General features: G+C 38.5%; 1 protein-coding gene across 1 annotated transcript; it reads left to right on the top strand.

Annotated features, from left to right (window-relative positions):
• Positions 1-3,409: 3,409 nt before the first annotated feature.
• MRPS35 (mitochondrial ribosomal protein S35) lies at positions 3,410-24,224 on the top strand (the record flags this gene model as incomplete). Its single annotated transcript, XM_084268902.1, has 8 exons — positions 3,410-3,563; positions 5,283-5,326; positions 6,491-6,655; positions 7,044-7,104; positions 8,787-8,926; positions 9,831-9,940; positions 12,042-12,111; positions 23,710-24,224. 8 exons carry the CDS (start codon positions 3,410-3,412, stop codon positions 23,986-23,988), a joined length of 1,023 nt encoding a protein of 340 aa, XP_084125028.1. The 3' UTR covers positions 23,989-24,224.
• Between the last annotated feature and the right edge of the window lie 1,622 nt (positions 24,225-25,846).

Below are 25,846 nucleotides of genomic sequence, written 5' to 3'. Positions count from 1 at the left end.
GATAGTGTTATTGGTACTGAGGTTGTAACAGAACACCATTAAAAGTAGATGCTTATTACAAGTATATTTGGAAATGTTTGCTTCAGGAGAGACTTCTTACATAGGATCTGTGTGCTACAACTGAAGAAAGAGTTCAGAAGAATTACATTTTAAGGATAAGTACAGGTTTTAATTTATTATCAAGCTGATATTTAAGAGAAGTAAACTACACTTGAAATTCTTCATGTAACTATTCTGAAATGATGCACCTCATTCTCAAAACAGAGAATATCCTTCACAAGAAGTCTCCCATTTCTTACTTCCATCTCCTGTAATATTTTAAGACAAAGGTCAATTACTCTGGTACTTGTAACTTGTTAACTGCTAACATGTAACATACAGGTGCACACACACAATATAATCAGCAAGTCAGGCTTCAGTGTTCATAATCTAGTCAGCACAGATTTAAAGAGGAGGCTAAATATCTTCCCACAGTATTGCAAGCAATCAAATTCACCCACACTGACATAGCTTTATGTAGCGCTTTAGCCTCAAACAGTGGCTGAACACCACACACCACTCACTCCCAGAGGAGACAGAGCCTCCATGGGTTGGGATAAACAGGGTTCAATGACAAAAGCACTATACAAGTAGAACAGTAACAATCAATTCAAATCATACCCAGTGATAACACAGAGTACCTTACCCACCAGAGTGCTACACAACACAAAGACCACCCTAGCCACACTCAGACTGCTCTGAAAGCACTCAGGCAATGCCCCTCCCCAACCAGCCCCTTTTATGGGGGAGTGATGCCAGGTGGTGTGGAAAATAGCCCAGGAGAACTCAGGTCACCTGGGTTAACTCAGCTCACCTGTGATGACTGCTTGGGGAGGTTGACTCTGGCTTGGCCAGAACCAGCACATTTAGTACAAGTAGATGGGTGTATAGTTGCCTGGCAATTACCATGCCTTTGCTCTGTGCACTCAGAATTTTAACCAGGGGTGGGATTCCATCACACAAGCAAATTCCCTCTTTCAACAAAATACTTTTTTTTTTTTTTTTTTTTTTGCATATTGAAAGAACAATGTGAAATCAAATCTGATTGGAAAAATTAAAGAGGAGACATAGTCTTTCTGCTGTGTTGTCCCTGTCTGGACACCAGGTTTGATAGAACCAAAGCTGTTCTATCACTCCCCTCCTCAGCTGGACAGGGGAGAGAAAATAAAAAAGGCTCACAGGTCAAGATAAGGACAGGGAGAGATCACTGATCAGTTAGTGGCATAGGCAAAACAGGGAACAGGAAATTGGGTTTACAGTCAGTTCATCACACGTTGTCTCTCTTCCTCCTCAGCAAGAGGACTCCTCACACCAACAGTCCTCCACAAACTTCTTCAAGAACTGCTCCAATGTGGGTCATTTCTATGGGGTGGACCTTCAGGAACAGACTGCTCCAGCATGACCCTCTACTGGGTCACAAGTCCTGCCAGCAAACTTGCTCCAGCATGGGCTCACCTCCTGCCAGGACCGCAGATCCTACCAGGAGCTTTCTCCAGCACAGACTTCCCACCAAGTCACAGCATCTTTCATGTGTCTCCACCTGCTCCAGTGTGGGGTGAGATCTCTGCTCCCTGTCATCTTCCTTGGGCTGCAGTGGGACAACCTGTTTCACCATGCTCTTCTCCACAGGCTTCAGGGCAATCTCTGCTCTGGTGCCTAGAACACCTCCTCTCCCCCTTCTTCACTGACCTTGGTGTTTGCAAAGTGTCTCTTCAAACTTCTTACTCCTCTCTCTGGTGGCAAAAATCTGCTGGTAGATTTTTTTTCCCTTCTTGAATATGTTATCCCAGAGGCACTACTGCCATCACTGATGGGCTTGGGCTTGGCCAGTGGTGGGTCCATCTTTGAGGCATCTAACATTGGCTCTTTCAGACATGGAGGGAAACTTCTAGGAACTTCTCAAAGAAGCTGCCTCTGTCGCCCCTGCCCCCCCCCCCCCCCCCCTCCCCACTACCAAAACCTTGCCACGCAAACCCAACACAATCTTTCAGTACAACTGATAAAGATGACAGAGTTCTGTAAATGCTGTCTTTTTCACTAAAAATATGGGAAGTCACAAAAATGGAAAGAGGAAAGAAAGTAACATGATCTACAATTCAACTATATACAGTGAACACACACATCCCCAATACCTTTCTTCTTGAGTTTCTAACTGATGTATTTGTTCTTCTTCTCCATAACATTTTTATGCAAAATCATAGTTTTGAATAAAAACTAAGTGGCTTCAGTTGTACTGTAACTAGAAATGCTTTTCAAAATGCGTGTGCATATAAAAAATAAAGGAAGAATACTTGTATACAAAGAAGCGTAGCTAAAGGAGTATACAAAGACTGTATCCTGAGGTAACTTTGTTAGGCCAGACTATAGGTCCATTGATTTCAATCTAATGTACTTCTAAGTGGATCACTATCGCTTTGTGTTAATTTGTTTAAGCCTAACTAGTTTCTCTGTGATACCATTAAGCTATTACTCATGAAAAAGCCGTTCAGATGTGTTTAGTTATAAAAATACTGTTAAATTCAAAAGTGATTTTATCAAATTACTGAAGATGTATTAATTGAACTGTAATACCTGCCAAAAATGCAGTTTCAAGTAGCATGCATAATAAACATTTCACCTTTGTAGTGATTTTTAGTAACTAGCGATAGTGCATGGAAGACTGAAACATACTGTTTGCATATTGTGTTCTTGGTTTTGCCTCATGGTCACCTGTAGGCAAATCGCGTCTTTATTATCTGCACCCATTTCTATTTTTTTCTTCCACTCTTCAATTTTAAAAATAACATTTCTTTCTCAAGTATTGTGGGGCTAATAATGATGAGAAAAATTGACTAAAATACCTTGTAATGCAAATGGCATAAAACTAAAATCCAGGCAACAGGTATTTAACATAGTTTCCCTTGGACCTATTGTGCGCCTAGGTTTTTCTTAGGCTTTTTTTTTACTTGGCTTCCCGTACAGCATAGTCCTTGTTTTGAGGCTATGAAGGACACACAGGGACTGCGCAGCTACAGTTTTACTCATGTGAGGACAAAACTGACTTCTTGAAAAAGCCACCAGCAGAAATCCCCGTCTCTCCCCTCCAGCCGCGGCCCAAAGGCCTGCGCTGTAGTTGGAGACACTAAAATGGCGGATTCCTACACTACGCCACTCTTCCCTCACCCTCCGCCCACCTCCCAGGGGCACTAACATCACTGCTTGGGTTTCATCCCGCCCTAGGCGCCTCAGTCAGCTTTGCGCCTCCCCTCACCGTCCTTCTTTGAGGGCGGGGAATTGCTACGATTCGCCTTTTCAACTGGCTTGTCCCGGCGAGGCTTCCGTCGTGTCGAGGGGTTGGTTGTGGGGAGTCTGCGTGCGGCAGGTTCCGAAGATGGTGCCCGTGGGCGGCGCGGCGCTGGCCGGTGCGGGTCACTGGGCTGTGCTCTCACGGTGCTGCGGGAGGGTTCTGGTCGCCCCTCTCTGCGGGAGCGCGGCTTATTCCTCCGTGCCTGTCGTGAGAAGCCGGGAAGGCCAGCAGAGGGAAGGTGAGAGCGGCCCGGCCGACCCCGCGGTGGTGGCGGGGGCGCAGCCGTCCGGGGCGGGGGGAGGGCTCCGGTCTGCGCCTGGCTCCGCGCTAGCGGGGCCCTGAAGGCGGGTGGGGAGGTTATGTCCGCGTCCCTTCTCCCTGACCGATTGCAGGTGGCTGTGAAAAAAGGTGCTTTGTAAGTATTTGCTGGAGGGCTTTTCCATTAATATATATATATATTAAAGGTCTTTGTGGTGAAAGTTACAGGTTTTGTTAGTGCGAGTACTGCGAGTGGTCTGAGGGGATAAGTGAGCGAGCGAGCTGGTCTTTTGCTGGGCATGTTTTTCAGCTCAGGACTACAGTGGACCAGCGCTGCATTACCTGGTTGTAGGTATTCTAAGTAAGGCTTCAATGTGAGGGATGTGTACACACGTTAAACATTCGATGTTGAGCCCGGCCTCCAGCTGAGAAAGCCTGAAAAGGCTGTTCAGAGTCGAAGTGTTATCTGCTGGTCAGGGTTGTGCCAGCATGTTTCTGAAAAGCTGGGTGGGCATTCATCATGTGCAGATTGAGAGGCAAGCTAAGTTGCTGAAAGGGCTTTTTAAGTTATGTCTGATATTGCAGCCTGTGACAGGAGTAAAAGGTGGCCTGACCTGAAATTATAGGTGTTTGTGACAGAGATAAGAGCATTTCAGTGAATGAAGTGTGTCTTGTTTTTAAAGCACCTCAAAAATGGTAGGTTGAGGGGTGAAAGAATGCTCTATGTTAGCTATTGCAGAGCCTCATTTGTATTCCCCAGTTTAAATTTTTATAGAGCAAGAGGAGGGAGAACAGAATTGCACCCAGAAAATGCCTAGATAAGGAAAACAAAAGATCTGTGAAATTAATGAGTTTTTCTAAGGCTTATGTGGGGTAGGGTTTTAAGAAAAATGAATGAGGAAAAAGGAACTCTAATACCTGCTCTTAAAATCCTGTTCAGTTGTGTGTTTATTTTTTCCTAAATATTCTGTTGTAATACAGTAGTATCAAATCAACCAACTCAAGCCCAAACAGGACCCTTCAAAATAAATGTAACCGCACTAACCTTTATTTGCCTGACTGCTACAAAGGTCACATGTTGATTGGTTGGTTTGAAGGGTGCAAGTGCTTAAAGTTTTGAGGGGAAGATGAAGATGAGAGTGAAAAACTTTATTTAGGTTGAAATCTATTGGTATTTGGCATCTTCAGGCATCCTTATGAGTGCTTCAGCAGAGTTCTAACTAAAGACAGTTGGCTAAAAAGCAGAGCCAGGTGGTGGCTCAGGCCTGCTGAAAGGGAGTTGCTCCTTTGGGTAACAGTGAAGTTAGGTTTCAATACACTGTCTTGTACTGCTGTTGGAGGGTGATTTGGGAGTCAACAGCTGTGTGGGAGAGAGGGCAGAAAGCACAGTTATGAGGACAAAAGTGTACTTGATCTAGGTATTGTTTTCTTTCCTCCATCAGCCTGGAATATATGATGGTAGCAAAATGCATTGAGGCGAGTAGTCATTAAATTATTGTTAAGGTGTTTCTACCTGAAATGTAATGGCTTCCAAGCTTTTTTCTTATCAAGCTTCAAAAATTACATGAGCAGTTTGCAGTAGGAGTATCTGGTCTTCCTGGTTTTCCACATAAAGATTAGGAAGTATTAGCATATATTGTTTTTCCTCTCATAAAACCTTGTGATAGCTTGTATTCAAAAATGTTTCTTTTTCTTTCAGCTTCAACAAGGAGAAAAGCCAGGACACCACAGATCACAAGAACAGTAAGTACTGAACCTATTTGCAATTAACTCAGAAGGGTTTGAAAATGTCTTCTGAACTGTATGTCTTCATAGTTTATCCAGGAACCTTTCAGCAGTGAAAACCCCAGAAACAATTCACTGTGACTAAAATCCAGAACCAGCACCTAACTTTTCATCTCCTGGCTGTTTTCAGTCTGTGTTCTCATAAAGGCATTAAAAGCTGACACTTAGCTTGCATTGCTGCCAGGTACTGCAGGCCTTAAAAGGAAATTAAAGTTTCATTTAAAATAAACGCACAGATTTTCACATTGTTTTCAGTATGAGTTAGAGGGTTTGTAGTGATTGTTTTCTGCTGTAATTAAAAAATCCATTACTGTACATAATTCTTCTTGCACAGTATAATAGAAACTGATGTCTGAGCATTTAATCACTAAGAATTTTCTTATTTACTCCACAGACTGCTTTTTATTAAAATGCAGCATGTGTTCTACATTTTAAAGGCAAACAGTAAATACGGACTTGGTGTGCATTAAATTTTTATTTATTTGTTTAAATTCCAAGAGCAGATTTAGTGATATACCAAAGCAGACTGCATATATTTGTTTGTCTTCTATGCTTCTAACTTAATTTTTAAGTTGTTTGGGAAAGGAACAGTGATTTTAGTGTCTTTTGTGTTAGAGCATTTGACTGGAGCCCTGGTCAGTTATTAGAGGAAATAAGCTATTTCTGCAGTATTGTAATTGTTCCTATACTAGAATTTCTATAGCAGATTATTTCAGTATTATTCAAATCTATTTCTATTAATACTAATTTCTCAAAGTTTTAAAACTCCCATTTTTGCTTCCACCAAATGCTTAGGCACTTCAGGAAATTGAGTTTTCAATAGAATGCTGGTTTGATTCTGCTTCTCCACTGATGTTTTATCACAACACAAAAAGATGTAAGGTATACTATCCAAGCATTTCTGAAATAAAATGCAGCTTAAGATAGGGAAGTGCTTGCTATGTGAGCTTTGAGAGGCTGTCTTTTAAAAAATCCTTTTACAGATGAGCGCTGATTTTTGATACAAAGGTGACTTGAAATGTCTAGCTGTAGGAGTTTATTCCTGAAGTAACTTTGTTCTCAAAACATCATAAGAAACTTCTCCCATCAGACTTCTGTAAATAATTTGTACTTTATTGGCAGGCACCTCCCAGAACTGAGAGGATGGCTGTTGATCAGGACTGGACCAGCGTTTATCCAACAGCCGCTGTGTTTAAACCTGCCTCTGTGCCCCTCCCAGTTCGAATGGGTTACCCTGTGAAGAGAGGAGTACCTCCACCAAAAGAAGGCAATTTAGAACTTATAAAGGTAAAGACATATTCCATTGGTGTGTGGTAACTTTTAAACTTAATATTCACTTAGATTACAGTGCTTTGAAGGAAATATTTTTGTTTGGTACTGCTTTATGTTATTAAATGGGACAATATTTAATTTCTAAATTAAATGGTAACAAATACATATAAGCAACAAATGAACCAAATTGGGAAACTTTTTTGGGATTAACAAGCCTGTGACTTTTGTAATGGGGCTTAGCTTAAGTCTTTTGGTAAATCAGACTTGAGAAGAGTTGTCTTACCTGAATATTTTAAGTGTATTGAACTACCTTAATGTTTCTTAAAAGTGAAAGCAGATTTCAGTAATGCCCCTTTATTTATGAACAGACCAAAAGACTTTTAGTTTTGTATCTCTGTTTCAGATTCCCAATTTTTTGCATCTTACTCCTCCTGCAATTAAGAAACACTGTGCAGCTCTTAAAGGTGAGGGATTATCTTTTTGCTTGTTTTGTTGGTTTTTTCTTCTTTCTGTCTTCACGAACTTTATCTCTTGGAGTTTTAAGACAATACAAAATATAGTTGTATGTGATGAAGTAGAAAATGACATGCTCCACCTCTGAAGCTGGTTATTTATCAGGTTTTGGCTAGTACTGACTGCTTTCTTGTTGCTGCATTGAGTCATTAGTGTGGTAAGCATGTATGTCTTAGGAGACTTCTCAGCACACCAGTACAACTTCAATTTTGCCTTTCCATTAGGCACTGCTTGTACTGGATAATTTATGTTTTAGCATCTTAAGGAAGATGAGTGGAGAATGTGACTCAGTTCTCAGAAGATTATCTGTGGTCAATCAGTAGCCATTTTGGCTGCATTATAAAATATACTAGTAACAAATGAGACCCTCTGAGAGCAAGGTCTGCTGGGGAGATAAACCATCCTAGGAAGACTTAAGAAAATCTCTGCCAGACAGCAAGCCAATAAGGAGAACTTAATGAGCAAGTTAATCCAAAGAGAAGTGGACACACAAAGGGATAGGGAGAAGATAGACTCAAAGAATCATGTAGGTGGAAAGAGTCACTTAGATCGAGTCCAGCCATAAACCTAATGGTACAGACTCCATCATGTGTTCAGATAATAAGAAATTTGAGGGGAACAATTGATACACTGGAGAGCAGAACTGCCACTCAGAGGTATACCAACAGGCAGGAGAGAAAGTCTGCTGAAAGGACGGTAATGAAGTTCAACAAAGGCAGCTGCCAAGTCCTTCATCTGGGATTGAATAACCCGTGCAGTAGTGTAAGTGTCTGTGTGTGGACACCAACAGCTAGAAAGAAGCTTTGCAGAGAAGGCCGTGTGGAGCCTGGTGGGCCTTTGGAAACTGAACCTGAGTCAGCATTATGACCTACTGGGCTAACTGCATACTGGGTTTTATTCACACGAGTAGCCACCACATTCAGGATTTATTTCTTCCCTCTGAGTACTGCATTCAGTTCCGGGGATCCCCCCTACAAGAAAGACTTGGACCTGTTGTGAAAGGAGGGCCACACAAATGACCAGAGGCCTGGGACACCTCTCCTGTGAAGACAGGCTGAGAAAGTTGAGGAGAAGAAAAGGCTTTCCAAGACCTTATTGTTGCCTTTTAATGTATAAATTGGGTTTGTAAGAAAGATGGGGAGAGACTTTTTACTGAGATCTGCAGTGGTAGGACAGGGTGCAATGGTTTTAAGCTAGAAGATGGTAGCTATTTAGATTGGAAATAAGGAAGACTTTATTCACAGTGGGAGTGATGAGACGCTGGAAGGGCTTGCTTAGAGGAGCTGTGGGTGCCCCATCATTGGATGTATTCAAGGTCAGATTGGACGGGGCTTTGAGCAGCCTGATGTAATTAAAGGTATCCCTGCCTATGGCGAGGGGTTGGACTAGGTGAACTTTGAAGGTCCTTTCCAACTCAAGCCATTCTGTGATTCTATTTGGTAATTGTGAGACTGCATCTGGAGTACTGTGCCCTGGTTTTGGGAGCCCTGTACAAAGACAGACATTGAAATGCAAGTCTAGCAGAGACCTTGCCGTTACCTAGGTTGAGTATAGTTCCTAGAAATAGTACTTTTAAAAAGATGCATTGCAAAATAGCAGATATTACTTGGAGTGTTTTCTCTTTATTATACAGATTTCTGCACTGAATGGCCAAGTGCTTTGGACAGTGATGAGAAATGTGAAAAGCATTTTCCTATTGAAATTGAAACGGTAGATTACGTTTCTGCAGGGACATCTATTCGTAATCCTAAAGCAAGAGTGGTGACATTAAGAGTAAGTAGCATATTTGGTGAACCCCCTTTGTGTCCAAAGCTGAATGCTTGGCTTTCTCTTTGAAATATGTGCAAGTATGGTATGTTGTAAGGAAAGGAGGGAAATGGTTTACAGAGTGTCTGGATAAAAAGCAGTGGATTTTTTAAGTATATTGCAGCATGTTAGATCTGAGGCTGTGAGGTTATGGATGTTTATTTATAAATGAAGACTAAGCTCTTCTGTAAAGAAAATAGTGTACCTTCTGAAAAATACTTATAGAAAAGGCTGTAAGTGCCTTTGTGCGTAATGTATTGATTAGACTCTCTTGTTGCTAATTTGTAGACCTTAGAAAATGCAAAAGTACCGAAAGATATGTCATACGAATGTGTCGCTGTTATTAAGTATTGAGTTGGCAGTTCTGGTTCATATTACCTGTGTGCATCTCTGCATACAGATAATCTCACAATAATTATTTTGTGAATTCTCATTTGTTGTCTCTTGAATTGATGTCTTTTGTCATCTTTTGGATGCTTGTAATAAATATCTTGTCTATATCTTAGTGTTAACTTTACTGTTATGTATTTGGAAAAAAAATCTAAAGAAGACTTATTTTTCCATATACGTACACATGGATATGAAATACAGCTACAAACTAAACTGACAGCTTGGTTTTCCTCTGGGGAGAAAGAAAAGTTTGAGTAGAAATGTTCTGCCCTAGGCCTTTTGGTATTTGGATGAAAATAAATTTGTTTGAATATTTAGATTACATTTTTCTCATGTTAAGACTTCTGACGTGATACAATCAGAAGAAATTCTGCAAATGCATATTTAATAGCTGTCCTTTTTAATTCTTAGTAAAAGATGTGACTGACTGTCTCAAAATATTTTTCAGGGTAATTAAAGGTGTTTTCCCTTGTACTTAAAGGTTAAGCTTTCTAACCTGAATTTAGATGACCATGCGAAGAAGAAGCTCATTAAACTTGTAGGAGACCGGTACTGTAAGGATACAGATATGCTTACAATTACAACTGACAGGTATGGTTACAAGAAGGAAAAAAAATGCCTGTAGTAATGGTCATCTTATAGAAAGAGCTGAGTGTCTTCCAGTAATACTGATTGTCTTGGTAAATCGTTATATTTTTTAAGGCTAAAATGTGACTTAATCATACTGGTACTCTTGTTCTTGTTAAAATTGTAGTGGACAAATGACAAAAGGTCAAAGGTAGTATTTGTTAAATATTCTTAGTTATTGAAGCTCTGTATTCAGAAGTTGCGAATGTTATTTTAATGTAGTTGTCATGTTTGCCAGCAGAACCCATGGGTTCTTTTAGTTTTAAAAATGATCTGAAAGAAAAATGACCAGACATTCACCAATGTTTTGATTTTCTAGATATAAACAAATCACTGCAGTTGCTTAGTTATGTTTGAAAGGCTTCACTGGAAGAATGTTTTCTGTCTTGAATTCTGAAGCTCTTAAGAGAATGCATATGTATGCCTAAATTCACAATACACTTTAATTCACAGCTGCTTTCAGTGGTAGGAACACCATTTTTGGTAGTCTTTTCTGTTTGTTTTTATTAGAATTCTTTTTCCCCTCTTGTCTTTTTGGTATGATACACATAAAATAAATAAATGCAAACTGGATAAAATTGTGCATTTTTTTATTTTGTGGCTAAAACATTAAAGCAGCTGAAACGAGCTTGCACTCTAGAGCATCTACTAATGGTCTCATGCTGTCTTAGAGAAGAAACTCTTGATGTGCTTGTTGATGTTTATTTTTAGTAAATTCTAAGGCAGAAGCTCTAAGCAGTATCCATTTCTTCAATACAATATTTTTCAGAATAGTATTTAAAATACTTTGAGGTTCTTTCATTGTGAAAGAAAAAAGACTCAAATTTGAGTCCTTTCTGAAGTTTAGTTGCTAGCGTAATTATAGCCTATACTGTCTCAGATGACGTCTCACATGATGTAATTTGTTCTGCAGCAAAAAGGGGGGTGAAGGGTCCTGCAGGAAGAAGTGAGTGAGAGGAGATTATGGTTGAGTATGAGGAAGAGGTTGTCATCACATTCTCAGCAGAGAGTTTTGCTGGCTAGTTTCAAGCAATACACTGTTTTTGCAGGACTGTGTCTTAACAAATTTTAATGGTGATCCTGTTTTGACTTTGTCATGGTGTAACCTGGTAGTCTAGTGAAAGAGCCACACAGACCTTCCCTCACCTCCTTACAACCCAATTTCTAGAGAATTGGAAAGAAAAAGGTGAAACTTGTGGGTTGAGACAAAGACAGTTTAATAGGACAGAAAAGGAAGAGAATAGTAATAATAAAAGAATATGCAGAACAAGTGATGCGCAGCACATTTGCTCACCACCTGAAGCCGATAGTCTGTTCCTGACCTGGCCAACCCCTCAGTTATATACAGAGCATGACTTTGTATGGTATGGAATATCCCTTTGGCTAATTTGGGTCATCTGTCCTGGCTGTGTCCCCTCCCAGCCTCCTGGGTGCCTCCCACCCTCTTGTTGGCAAAGCAGTATGAGAAGCTGAAAGGTCCCTGTCTACTTGGCAACAACTGAAACCATCAGTGAGTTACCAACATTGCTGTCATACTAAATCCATAACACAACACTATACCACAGGGTAGGAAGATACTTATCTCTATCCCTGCTGAAACCAGGACAGACGTAGAGCTATACTGACTTATTACATCACTGGCTAGGTGTCCTGCTTTGAGCTGTATTTCATGGCTGTTTTTACCTGTCATCCTCTTCCTTTCAGGTATAGGGGGTGGGAATAAATCTGATTTTAAGGGTGTTCAGATTTAGCATATGTTGGACTCCACTGTGGCACAGAGGGAAGAGGTTTTTGTTTGTAAAGTTTTTGGAAGATCTATAAATTCTTGAATTTTGTATGTTTCTCCTACTGACTTGCAAATGCCCATTCATCTGTGTTCTTAATATCATGAAGGCGTGAGTGCTTTTCTTCATTATGTGCAATTTATAAATGCGTGTGAATCACACATTTCCTTAAGATTACCTACATTACAAATTAGAAATTTTGATGGCAAATGTAACATGCTTTTCAAAAGTACATTATAGTGGCTTGATTTCAAAACCTGGCTTTGTTTCTGGATTTGCAGGTGTCCACTAAGACGACAGAACTATGATTATGGCATACATCTGCTCACAGTTTTGTACCATGAATCTTGGGTAAGTGATTGTGAATAGTGCATGCTGTCTTGTAGCTTATAAAGTGTTCCATGACTGAGCACAGCTTAAAGTAAGGTATCTTAGATTCTTTTCCTCTTCTACCCTACTTCAAATCCAATGAAGGTAAGTTGCTTATGTTTGAATAGTAATTCACCAGTCAACTTAGAGGGCGTTTCTTTTCACTTCACAAATGCTATTCTGTTGTTTATATACATAATTTGCTGCTTTTCAGAACTTTTCTACTTCTCTCCCCACAAGAAGCTTAAAATTGAATGTGAGCCTAGCAGAAAACACATTAATTCTTGGGTTTCCTTAATATACCTTTAATTTGATGGTGTGCTGGTCTAACTATGCATAGGATTAAAATATGAATTGAGTGCATCCCCAGAAGTGGTGTACTCTGATTATCACTTGCTATGTGCGCTTTTTTATGTTACCGTGTTTGAAGACAAAAACAAGTCTATTCAAAAAAAGCAAAGGAGTATGTTACTGACTTGAAAGCTTTTAAAACTGACATATAGCACAGTACTTCAATTTTGTGTGATTCCAAACTCTTATTTATTAGAATTCACCCTTTCTTGGGCTCTTCTGGGCTATAGAAAACCACAGCTGTAATTTGGAAGCATTTTGCTTCTTTAGTGCTTACTCTTTGAAGCTTGAGGAAAAATTAGTGAGAGGGCTTTAGACTTAATTTCTGAGCTCCCTTTTGCTCGGAAAAGGAACGTCCTTCCTACCTTCTGTTAGTTTTAGGATTTCATTGCATCAGAACTAGTGTCCTGAACAATACATACAACTATTAAAAATCTTTAGATAAATATTTCTGCCAAAGCAAGTGTTATGTAAACTTTTCTATGGTTCTTCAGGATATGGCATATTTGGAAGTTTTCCCAGTAGTTGGTTTTGTTAAAACGTTATACATGTGAAACATCCAATGTAAATATATTGGAATAGTATCTTTAATGTAGTGATAACTTACTACAGTTCTTAAGTAGTCCTGTATATCTTAGAAATACAGGAGACAAGTTGGAAGAAAATGTTTGTGAAGATGTCCCAGCTTACTGCGGGGGGTTGGACTAGATGACCTCTAAAGGTCCCTTCCAATCTTGCACAGTATACGATTCCGTTTAATTGTGGTGGTTATAAGTATTGTCTTAAAGAATTTTACAGCTATTTTTTACAGAGAACAGGTTAGCAGTCTGAAATGAAATTACTGTTGAAAACCCATAGTTACATTTCGGATAACTCTGTTTAAATGTAATATATAATTAGTGACATTGTTTGAGGCAGACAGTGAAAGCCTTTATCATAAATGTATTTCCATAGATGTCCCTGTAAAAATGTTGTGGATGATGAGTTACCAAAATTTTCAGTTTGTTTATAGTCTTTCAAAATATCCATATTTTGTGTTTTTATGAATTTCAGTGCACTTGATTTTTTGATCATTGCAGCAATGACCTAAAAATCATAAGGAGGATGAGCTGTATTTCCCTTTTACTGGAAGCTGCCTGATAATTGTAAAGCGCATCAAATGAAATTCAGCTTAGAGTAACGTCTTAAAATACAGGTTTACTGTAGATTTCAAGTGCTTTGTACACATGGATATTTTTCTCCCTGAGAACATTAAATTGCATTATGAATCTTAAATTAATGACAGATCAGTTTCCAGCATTAAGCAATGACAAGAGACCTAGACACTACTCACTTTATTAGTTCCAGCCGATCACCGTGCCTGTCCTTTGCTCTGGGGTTACCTAGTGGTGGAAGACGGGGCTATACGATACTGTTATTGCAAGTGTTCAGTGTGCACTGAATATGCACAAGGCTCTTCCTGTTTTATTTCCTTTCAACTTCCATGTTAATATTTGATGAACTCATCAATCAGTTGGAATGGTCTTTGATGTCCGTGAAAAATTAATGGTCTCCTGAGACATGGGGTTTTTGTTTGTGTGACATGTTTTGTTTTGTGGGATTTACATATTTTTTTTTCCATGATCAGTGGTAAGGTAACACCTTTTAACAACTTGCTGAATGATAGTTTGCTTATGTTTTGTAAACAATAAGCAAGCCATGTATGGCTTATTTTAATTTGTAAATATTGGAGGGGAGTGAACAGGACCTGTCTGCCTACCTAGGCAGTAACATCAGTCTGTTTACAGAATTAACTGCAAGATTTGATGTCTTACCCAGCAGAGTAGTGCTACACTGTGCTTTCATGCATGTGTGTGAGGGGAATTCAATAGAAAGATGAGGATAGCATTCCATTCTTACTACGTGAAGAGAAAGCTGGCTTCATGTAAATTTTGCCCTCCATCCTGAAAACTTTAGCTGTCTACACATAGCATAATTCTCTAATCCAAGTAATTTAGGAATCTGAAATGTTTTAAAGGAATGGCAGTTCTTTGCAGATTTGTTGTTTATGTAGTGAACTATCTTCTGTGGAGCTCCTTATGTAGAGGTACATTTCCAGCAGAAAGCTATTCTTAAAACAATGAGTATGAAGAGTTTAATTCCAGCTCATCTGTCTCTATGCATGCTTAGAAGACAAAATTTACCCCTGTCAGCAGACACCTCTGTTACACGTTTTCTTGTATGCTTTTCCAGTCTCAGCTTTAATAAAAACCCAGCTAAATCTATTGCAATTAGAGAGCTCAGGTGGAATTAGTTTGCAAGAATCCTTGCAATGGAGTTACAGTTGGAATATGCAACAAGTGTACGCAGGCAAAAAAGGAGGAGGAAGGGGTTGCCACTGGTTGGTACAAACATTGCTCTGCCACAAGGGTCAGAATATATTGTTAAGAATGGATTTCTTTTTTGGTTTGAGATGTGGGGGAGAAAGTTGGTTTGCTTGTAAATAAATGAATAAAAGGTTATCCAAATCAAATTTGGCAGACTGGTTTCTGAGAGATACCACAGCCAAAGGGAGGGGAACATGGTGATAGGTTTCTGTAAAAAGCTTTGAAAGTATGTTGGAGGATTGAACCTGGTGTAGAGATGCTTTCAGAGAAGATTGTGTCTTTTATCATGTATGCAAGAACTCGCTTATTTGAATACATGGGGAGATAAGGGAAGGAACTGAAGGAGAAACTTTTTTTTTTTTAAGAGTAAATTAATGTCAGCTTTGTTTAGAGGAAGAAGCATTTACCACACTCTGTGAGGGAAGGGCTATGAAAAGAATTGTCAGACTGCTGGTAGGTGGTCAAAGAGTTAAGACGAAGCAACTGTCAAAGGTGGCAGGAGTGCATGACTGAAGAATGGAGAATAACTAGACCTATTAGATTACTTGTAGAAGTAATTTGGAGATGTTTTGCCTCCTGTTCAGTAGCTATCAGTTTATTACTAAACTATTTCTGCTTTATAATAGTGTGTATTCAGTAGATGCCTGATACGTGCCATCTGTTAAAAATTGAACTTATCTTCATTGAACTTACTTGATTCCTTTCAAATTAGCTCTGAGGACAATTGTGCCTGGATCTAATTAGTCAATGAAAGGGTGAGATATATTAGGTAGACTTTTAAACAGTAGTGCACTTTTTTTGATTTTTGCTACCTTTTAAGTCACGGTACTTCCTGAATGCTGTAACATCTCTCGAAACCTAAATGCATTTCTATGGCATTACATGTTTTTTAAAGAGTAAGACTTTGCTGCCCTCACGTGGTTAAAAAGATCATAAGCTGATTTCTTCAGGCTCAATTTGGATTTACAGTTTATCACTGAAAAGTGAAGTTGTGTTATCAGTTGAAAGCAGGAAGGAGAAACAAGTGGAGCAGACAGTTAATTTTCCAATAAGGGAAACATTAAGTTACGTTATGAAGGAGAGGAATCTGAAAAAAGATGTGAGAAGGAAATAATGTACAAGTGTTTTAAACTAGTGAAGGCTGCAAAAAGGTGCAGCAATTTTCCTTACTTCAATTCCATGTGATTTTCAACATGATAGGGAATGGAGGATATCACTCTGCATTATACAGCTGAGATGAGTGAGAAGTTGTCCTGGTGTTTTTCTGTTCTTGCAGTGTATTTTTTAAAGGGGTGTAGAGGAAGGAGCATAGAAGTAGGGGTAAGTGGAAAGTGACTACTGAATATGTACAGTAATAGCCAAAGAGTCTTCTGGATGCGTCGGCTACATTGTAGATGTTAACAGTATTTGAAGTGAAAGGATAGGGAATTTGAAGCAGAAAGGTGAGGAAAAAAAAACCCCAAAATGAACCTGCAAAATGGACACTAGAGGATTAAGTACAATTCATCTATGACCCGAAACTTGAATACGTTTGAGGAAAATGTCCTACATTGTTTTTTGCATTCCTGTTTAAGCGGAACATTCAACTGCAAGACACTCATGGGCCGGGGAGGCTGTGTATGCATGCAACTGAGTGAATTTATATTTTTTTTACAAAAATCATTAGTGATAGTCCTAAAGTCCATTGTATTGTTTTTCTCTAGAGTTCAGTTAGCACTTGTATTGGATTGTTTTTATCTACAGTCTTTTTTAGTCATTACAAGTGAGCATAACTTTCTATCACTGCAGGTTGTGCAAGTAGAACTTAGCAACACTAGATTTTTGCAGTAGTTACAGTAGGATTTTACTTTGTAATTAAACCTAAAATATGGGAAAGGATATGAATCCAGTTGTGAAGCCTAAGCAAGTCCATGACTACTTTGGTTTCAAATGTATAGTTTAGCTTAATGTTCAAAAACACTCAGGCTATTAGGCCACGTGGGTTGTAGGGTTAAAATGGACAGTAGAGGGAGATGCTCTTGGATCTTGCTGAAACTCCCTGGGCAAAACAAAATTCAAGATCTGTTGAACTGGAGGGCCATAGCCTACTGATTGGAGCATGTACCTGGGAGAGACAGATTTAGAGCTCTGGGCACCATTTAATATAACTGAAGACTGCTTAGTGTAAATCACCTGACTTAAAACAATGACGTGTGTTATAACTGTGCACTTCCTACAATAGTCTCCTCTTTCAGAATGTCATTATATATGATTTAAATAACATGAGCTGAGGCTGAAGTAAGGGTGGTCTCTAAATGTTGTGAAGTGTTCATTTTGAACTGTGACTTACATTTTATCGTGCACTTGCCAGTGCTCAAAATCAAAAAATGTGATACAGTCTTGGTCTTTAATGTGAGTCAGAGAAAATAACTATGTTTAACTATCTACTATGCTAAGTGGCATAGTAGATGCTAAATGAACTTTCTCTGAAGAGGAACATTTAAATTCAAAGAAAAGAGTTTTGCTGACAGTAACTGTGTATTACAGTGAACTAAGTTTAAATTTACTTTTTTGTACCTCTTGCTTGGAGCTACAGAGGATGAGCACTCCAGCAAAAGACTGGATTAAAAATTGTCTTTGTACTATTTCAGACTATAGTAGGCTTTTTGCAATACTTTGTTTTTAAGCCACATTTCTAGTTGCTGGAGAAACAAGGTTCCTTTTGATGCATAACTACAATATCTGCAGCTGTTTAACTTTTCAGTTGGAGTGAAATGAAGTCTTACAGAGCATTGATATTAACAAAATTAGCAGGAAAAGCATCAGATATTAAATAACCTTAATACCATTCATCTTTCCTGATGAGATCAGTATCTTACCTGATTGACATTCAGAAAACAAACTGAGTTAGATAAATAACTTAAAATGACCCATTTGGAAGCTTGAATTTTCCAGAATATATGAGCAGCCACTTCAGCCCAGAGGAACTGAGTGTTGTCCTTACTTTTGAAAGAGGGAATCTGCTGGAGCTGAAGTTTTGCTGACTCAACTCGAATCAGTGTGGTCAAATGCTGTGCTCGCTTATTGAAACACACACAGAGTTTATATAGGTTTCTATATCAGTACACGAGTTACATTACATTGCTGTTGGTTAGATGCTCTGTTCACCTGCCTTACATGCGTCTCACTATTGCTAATAATTGGTTAAGACTACTGGTTAAGACTACACAGTCACGTTGTTCCTTTTTAAGGCAGTTGTTAACATTCTTCCAGCTTCTTATCTTCTCAGGCTTCTGCTCTTCTCCTACTGCATTCCAATTGTGCCTTAACATATCTTCACTCGACTCCCGGCCCTGATTTTATGTTAGTCATAAATAAATCTGGATGGGCCAAAAACCCCACTCCTCTCAAAATGCATTGCTGCAATGCCCCCTTCTTGTTTATGGACCAGCCAGACTTTTGCAAAAAGTGTTATCCACCCTGCAGGGGAAACACTGTGACATAAACAGCAAAAATAGCACTAAGGCAAAAATAGCACGAAGGCAAAAATAACTAACAAAAACATTAAGTCCTTATTTAACTAAGTCTAAAATGTGGTGAGCTTAAAAACTGCTAATTGGCTACACACACTGTTCACACCAGAGTGATTAATTAGTAATTATGAGTTCTGATAGGCATATCTTATAGCTAAACATTGTTAGTTTACCTGTGATGTCTAAAAGTTATCTGCACACCTGCTGTGGTTTGGCCTTCTTATTATGGCTGGTTCATGACATGTTCACTTCTTTCCAAATACCTTCTCACAACTTGGTCTTGGTTTGAGGCAGTCTGTCCACCTGCCTTCAAGGCTGCAGTGTTTTGAAAATGTGATTACCAAATACCGCTCAGCATGAGTAATTTTCCTGTTGCATGGGAATTCAGGGATATTGTCTTCTGTGAGGAGAGCCAGGCTGCTGGCAGGTCTGCTGTCCTCCCTGACAATTTTTTTTTTTCCTTTTAGTATCTGCATTACAAAAACTGCTTTTAGAGATCTCTGCAAGGGCCCTTTGCTGAAAGCTCAATAAACATGTCAGTAAATGTAAGACAAGTACCATAATTACCAAATCCAATAATCCAAATTTGACCACTGGCAATATCCTCTTGAAATTTCCCGCTCATTAAACCAATTGTCTGATCCAAAGAATCCCCCCCTTTTTTTTTCTTTTTTTTTTTGGTTGTTGTTTATTTTTGTTGTATCTTTTGTGTTTGATCTGTTACCTTCTGAATGCTGAGTGGTCAGACAGATTCATACAGCGCATACCGTGAGCCAGCAACAAAAATCAGTTGCTGCAGTGATCTTAGGCTGTGCAGAAATCTGTGTTTCCCTAATTTTCATTTAGCACAAACACATGCAGATGGTTCAGAATGTCCTGCAGCAAAATTCATAGTCCACTGTGGGTGCAGTTAGAACACTTGATTTCAGTTATTGCGATCAGGATCCCATCCTGGTTCATCCAGGTTGATTTCTTCTGGATACATGGCTTTATCCACTTGGTTCCCATATCTGTAATGACACAGGCAGATCTCCTTCACTGAGTTAGTAGCTGTAACTTCATTTCTTACTAACACCTGACATTGACTGACTGACTTTCCCCCCCAACCTCTCTTTTCCCCCCTTTCTTGTTTGTATGTTCTGGGAATGTTTAATCTTCTTTTTTCCGTATTTTCTTTGCGTTAGAGGTCTTATCTGCCCTGTGCCATTGCCATTCTGTCCTTGAAAATAAATGTTCTGCTCATGCAAAGAAATGATTTCTAACATATTCTGCATCACCAAGCAATTAAAATTTTGTGTCCAGTCTCATCAGGTAAAAGTATGGTTTGTCTTTTTACAAACTGATGTTGATAGTTATTTTTTTAAGTTGTTAATGAAATAGTATAGTTCAAAGGCATCATACATCCAAGGAGTGAAGTATGTAATTGTTCTGGCAAGTCCTTTGGCTTGAGGGTACTCAGTAAATTGGAAAATGTTGACAAAGCTGTCATTTCATACCTGAAAATCTGTGATTATTGTATCACACAGAGTATCTTTTATTTCAGTGCAGTGCTAAGAAATACATGTATTTATTCCAGGCTATACAGAGTTTGAAATTTAATGTGCAACTTAAAGTAGTAGTATTCTCAAAAAAAAAAAAAAAAAAAATCCCACTGAGATACTTGGTCTTTGCTAAACAGCATTGAATTTTTAACTGTTCAAACCATTGACAAGAAAATTAGCTAATGTAAGTCATGTTTTTAATTGCCTTAAAGATTACTTAAAAGTTGCAGTTAAAATATTTTTCCCAAAAGAAACACCAGAGAACTGACAATTCTAATCCTCCATGTTGCTGTGGAGCAAAATAATGAACATAAAACTGGCAGAGAACACAAGAAAAATGATGGTGAAATCCCTGCTTAAATGATCAAAAATTCTTTCCTTTCTTCTATTTTTAAAGTTACAATATAAATTGAAGGTTTTTATTAATGACTTATGTAAAAAGCAATTTCACTGGCCAGAGTACTATTTTAGTATTTATCCTGTGTCAGCACTTATGATTAAGCACTGTAAAGGCTTGTTACCCTCCCAAAAGACTGGCTTAAACTGTAGCATAACAGAAACAAATCTCTGCTCTGTTTATGGCATTAAAAAATAATTCTCTGTATTTGCATTAGAAACTATTAAAAAAACACCCACCCTTTTGTGTGCCTCTTTTTAGTAGTAGGCTTAGATCCTTCAACTTCATATGAAAAGTCGTTTTCTGGGTTTTTTTGCTGTGGCTTTTTTTTTGGTTGTGGGTTTTGGTTTTGGGGGTGGCAGGGGGAAGGCGTCTTGTTAAAAGTTTTGGTAAGAGAAGCAGTTGACATTATCAGCTGAGTTCAGCTTCAAGCCAGGCTAGTTAAGAGTTATTGAGATTTGTTTTATGTGTAATTCAGTGAAGCAATGAAGCAATCACTTTTAGTGAATTCATTGAAAAAAACAAAATACCCATTCTTGATTTTTAACCTGATTGGCTAGGTGAGGATTTGAGAAGAACATTACACAATGCCACACTTGTGCTCCAGTTTTAATGGTTTTGTTCTTGGCTGTAAGGCGCTTTCTGCAGTCTTTACTAACATTTTAAATTTGTAGGGGGTGAAAATAATTAACAAAATGAGTGACAAAGACCTGATTTTTGAAGTTTCTTTCAGTGTCTCATTAGTTCTCATAATACTTTAAACTGAAGCTGCAACGCTTGTACCATTTCTGCTATTCAGAGTTCATAGGTGCTTGTCTACCTAGGGTACTTGTCAAATGAAAATAGAATTCCAGATTCACTTTTTCTCTTGCAATAAATCTGGTTGGAAAGGTATTTAAGTTTCACTTAATACAGCCAGTTTGTAAAAAATCTGGTTTCTGTTCAGTTTCCTGTTTGTGATGTATGTCTGGACATGTGTACAGTGGGAGAACTTTTCATTTCGAGGCATGGCCACCAACATTGCAGCAATGGATACTGGCCTCTTGTAGCAGGGCTGAGGAATGCATTTTAAAATCTCCCCCTACTGTCAAATCCCTTCCTGCCTACCTTCCCCCCGAGAAGTCAGATTTTGTTTTGAAATCTGTTTTGACACACCATTCTGCTGGGAAGGGTTCCAAGAAAGAAATACTCAACAGTTTCTTTGGTCTCCTTTAAAACCTTCTTGTTCTGTACTGCACAAAAGAGATAGGGAAATCTCAATCTGTGTCTCCAAAATCCTGTTAAAGTTAGTGTGTGCAGAGAAGGATTTTCCTGAAGATATAAAGGTAATAGCTGTAATTAGTTCTTGTTTGTGCTGTAACTTGAAGGTGTTTAAAAGCCTCACAGTGATCTCTTGTTTGAACATCAAACGTGAGTTTTGGTCCAGGGAATGACCAGAGGTCATATTCGCTTACTCTTGAGAAACCCTATCCCTGTGAGAGAAGGTTTTGCTTTAAAATTCTGGAGTTTAGGAAAAAATGTCTTGGATAGGCATTATGCAAGCAAACAAGAGATATGTAAAACAGGATCATGTTGTTAACTCGAAACTATGTAAAGCTCCACATGGAATAGCAGTATTTTTCAGGTATGCATGGAATACTTCATTATGCTTACTAATTTTGCTGCTGCTTTAGCAATGCAGGTTACAATATGTTGGGGGAGTGGCTTTCTTTTCCTCCCCCCCTCCCCCTCCGGTATCGAATGAGTTTGTTTTACTTCTGTGTTGTATTGTGTCCAGGTTTTAAAGTCAGTCACATGAACCTTTTAGCAGAGTTAATCACTGTTTCTGGCTAAACATTTGTACTCAGAGACTTACAAACCAAGTGATTCCATATACGAAGTGCAGGATGAAACATTTGTTTTAAGCATTTTTGAATTCAGATAGACAGACTCAAGCACACAGGGGTGGGGGGAGTAATCCTGTGACTTTAAAGCTTACTAGATATTGTGGTTTGACTGCAGTAACCTTGTTGACTATGGACGGAATAACATAAAATAAACGAAAAACACCCACTCTCCACTCTCCCTCTCCCAAGAAAAGAAAAGCATAAAGAAGAAAAACCAAACAACCCTCCTGTGATTGCCAGGCTTATTTGGATTCTGTGTAGCATAGGTAAAAAATTTACTGAAGAGCTCTTTCTGGCAAGGGATTTAACAAAAACAAACAAACAAAAAAACCCCAAAAATCCATGTGATGTAAATCCTTAGCGATTATTTTTCTTTGAACTTACTCCCAGAGAAATATAAGTTTTATTTGGACAGGATTCTACAATATTTCTAAGAAAAACATGACCACCAGAAATAAAACAAAAATACATGTGATCAAAAATTGTGATGCTTACATAGTTGAAATATCATGTTTTACTTCTATTTAATATTTAATGCTGTTTTAATCAGTAATGTATTAAATTATAAATATACAACCTACAATATATAAAAATGCAAATATATCTACAAAGCATATATATTTACCAAAGTACAATAAACATTAAATTCAAAAGAAATAGCAGGTTTATAACATTTGAAATACCCATTAAACTGTGAAGCTCAGGGAAGGCCTGCTGAATCAGAGAAGTATTCAGACAAAACTTCTCAAGAACAGTGGCACAAGCCAGGTGTATACAGGCACTGATATGATGTCTTCTGCCTATTCACTGAATTGTAGGGGTTGGAGGGGACCTCCAGAGGTCAAGTCTAACCCCCCTGCCAAACCAGATTCCCTGGGACAGGTTGAACAGGTAGTCTGTGTTCCACTTCTGATCCTGTCTAATCCCACATGTTAGTTAAGTAAAATTTAGCACCTTGCGGATAGAGATTCTTTTGAGCAGCAGTTTGTTTTGCAGGAAGAGGAAATAATCAATGGTACTTTTCTGTATGAGTCACAATTAAAAGTTCCCAAGTGGTGATGGAAAAGGTTGATAGGTTACTTGGTATGAGCTGTCTCACTTTTTGCATCTTATAGCCAGTGTAAATATACCAAAATCATATGCTAGGGACATAATAGCTAGGTGGCTAATTCCAAAGCTTGAGCATTTAGGGTTACTTAAAATCATTACTTTTACCAGGTTTTTGTTATTCATTATGTGAAGTCCATGAGCTTTTTCTTCCCATTGTGACTTGTCTAGTTATATCTGCCAGATACATAAAGAGCTTGATAAGTGGGAGGAAAGTAACTTACCCTGCACACAATGTACAGCACTCAGGCACCTTTCGGACTCTGAGGTTTGAGTTACAAGCCTTGTACTTTAGAGGAGGGGAACTATCTTCCATGGCAAATGTAATTTTTCAAGGGAATTGGTAGAAGTAGTAAGTTTCTTCAAGTTACTGTAACTTTGTCTTGAGTAGTTTTTAAGAGGATGCATATTTTCTTTCAGAAAACTGAGATGTGGGAGAGTGAAAAAACTGAGGAAGACATGGAAGAGTATATCTGGGAAAATAGCCGTTCTCAGAAAAATGCTTTGGATACACTACTTCGAATAAAAGCTTCAGACAATGTTGGTGATGTAACTAAGGAAGAACTGCTTGAATCTGAAGAGGTTAAGAATTACAGAAACTCTGTAATTGCACTTAAAAATGAAGGTGAAACAGAAAAAAGCATGTCTCAGTATAAAGAATCCGTGAAGAAACTACTGAATATACAAGCATTGCCATAAAAGCAAACTCTGCAGGTACACCTGATGATTTTGAAAATATTAAATATTATGTTTATATCTCTACATGATATGGATATATAATTTTTCAGATTCTTGACTAAAAATATGAAACTTGAGTTAATTTAAATAGTAATCAGATTTTTCTTTACCACTGGATTTTATTGTAAACGTAATTTTCCTGTCCATGAATCTTGTTCCTCGAATAAAGTATGTTTTCAGTCATATTGGTGGCTTGAACAGTCTATTCTGAACTTTCTTATCTTCAGTGATCCTGGATCGGTCCTCTACTTAATCACATTCTGACTTTCCATGCAACTTCTTTTGGCATATAACTTAGAGCAACAATGTCAAAAACAATTAAATTACTTATTTTCTTCATTAATGGAATTGGGAGTCTGAATGTTGTGAGCTCTAAACTTCCTAAAGCCTTTTTAAATGTCACTCAGATATTTCTCTATCTGTACTCCCTATCTGTAAAATAAGGATAGTGTTGCCTAAGTAGTTTACCTTGTAGAAAAGTGTTGCAGCACACTGAGCAAGTGTGAGGTTTTCTCACTTGACATCATGAGGGCTAATAAATATTCAAAGTAAAAATACCTGTGTCTAAAATGATGGGATAGAAGAAGACAGAAAAAGGGATGGTACTAGAAAGGTGAACTAGCAGTTAGTGACATGATACCAGAGTACATGGGAAAGGAAGAATGATGCGAGTTCCTGAAAGTGAGAGCTAGTGACCAGCAAGGCAAATACATAGTTTATACTGGAATGGACTGAGTATTGATAGCCTGAGGCCTGTGGAGGTGTCTCTTGAATGTACCTAGGCACTTTAAGGGAAAAAAAAATGTTGCAGAAGTAAACTGGATGCTAAGCTTAGAGAAAGAAATTATATGGGTGTCTATCTTATATTTGGTAATTTGTATTTGAAAGGAATTAATTTGAGACATTGGAGTCACAGGCAACTTCTATTGCCCCCTCATGATTTAGAAGAAAACCCACAACTTAAAAATATCAACTTGGAAGGACATAAATAACTTATATTTATTGTACCTTTCTGGCTTAAGATTTCAGCTTAGAGAGAAAGGGGCAGAGGGAGGGTTGGGTTTTTGGGGTTTTTTTCCATCAAGTTTAAGGATTTTGCATACCTGTAAAAGGACCTACCACATGGCCCTCCCAGCAACTTGAGAGGAAACAGCTTGAGGACATTGAAAACTGAAGAGAATTGATTTGTCCAGAGTATTTTATGTGGCTTGACTCACTCACTGCTCTGACTTCTCACTGTTTTGTGTTTACGTACAGTTGAGTGTATCTATTCCCATCTCCAAAACGTTGTCAGTTTTGGAAGGACTATTCTTAGGTGGGAATTGTTTTCACATGGCAGGAGACTGAGCTGAGTGCAGCTTTTTACTCCCACTGAGAATTTGCCGCAGCTGTTGGTAAGATTGAAAATGCCTGTCCTGTAATGTAATTTTGCATGTAGGAACTTGGTTATTTAGTGGTCCTTTTAGATTTGTATAAACACTAAACTCTAGCAGAAGCTTTAGCTGTTACCAAGTTGTTCCTTTATTCAGGGATAATGAGGGCAGTGTTTACAGTTCTCATTTCAAATCATACATTCTGTGTAATTCCTAATCTTTTTTTGAACAGCCACGAACCCAAAATTGCTGAGGAAGTAACAGCAGTTTGAGTCAGAGAATGGTATGGATGGTGGAGTTGTGCCTGGCTTTATTCCAAAGGCAGTTTGGTTCTAGTATGTACACAAGAGAAATTTGTTTCCTTAATTAGCTCTGTCAGTGCTTGCGTAAGGACTGGCATATTAGCAAGCATATGTAACTAACTTCTGGTGTGCAGTGGCATGTCT

This window comes from Gallinula chloropus (assembly GCF_964237585.1).
Source record: "Gallinula chloropus genome assembly, chromosome: 1".
NCBI lineage: Eukaryota > Metazoa > Chordata > Aves > Gruiformes > Rallidae > Gallinula > Gallinula chloropus.
This window is presented reverse-complemented; position numbering and strand designations above follow the sequence as displayed.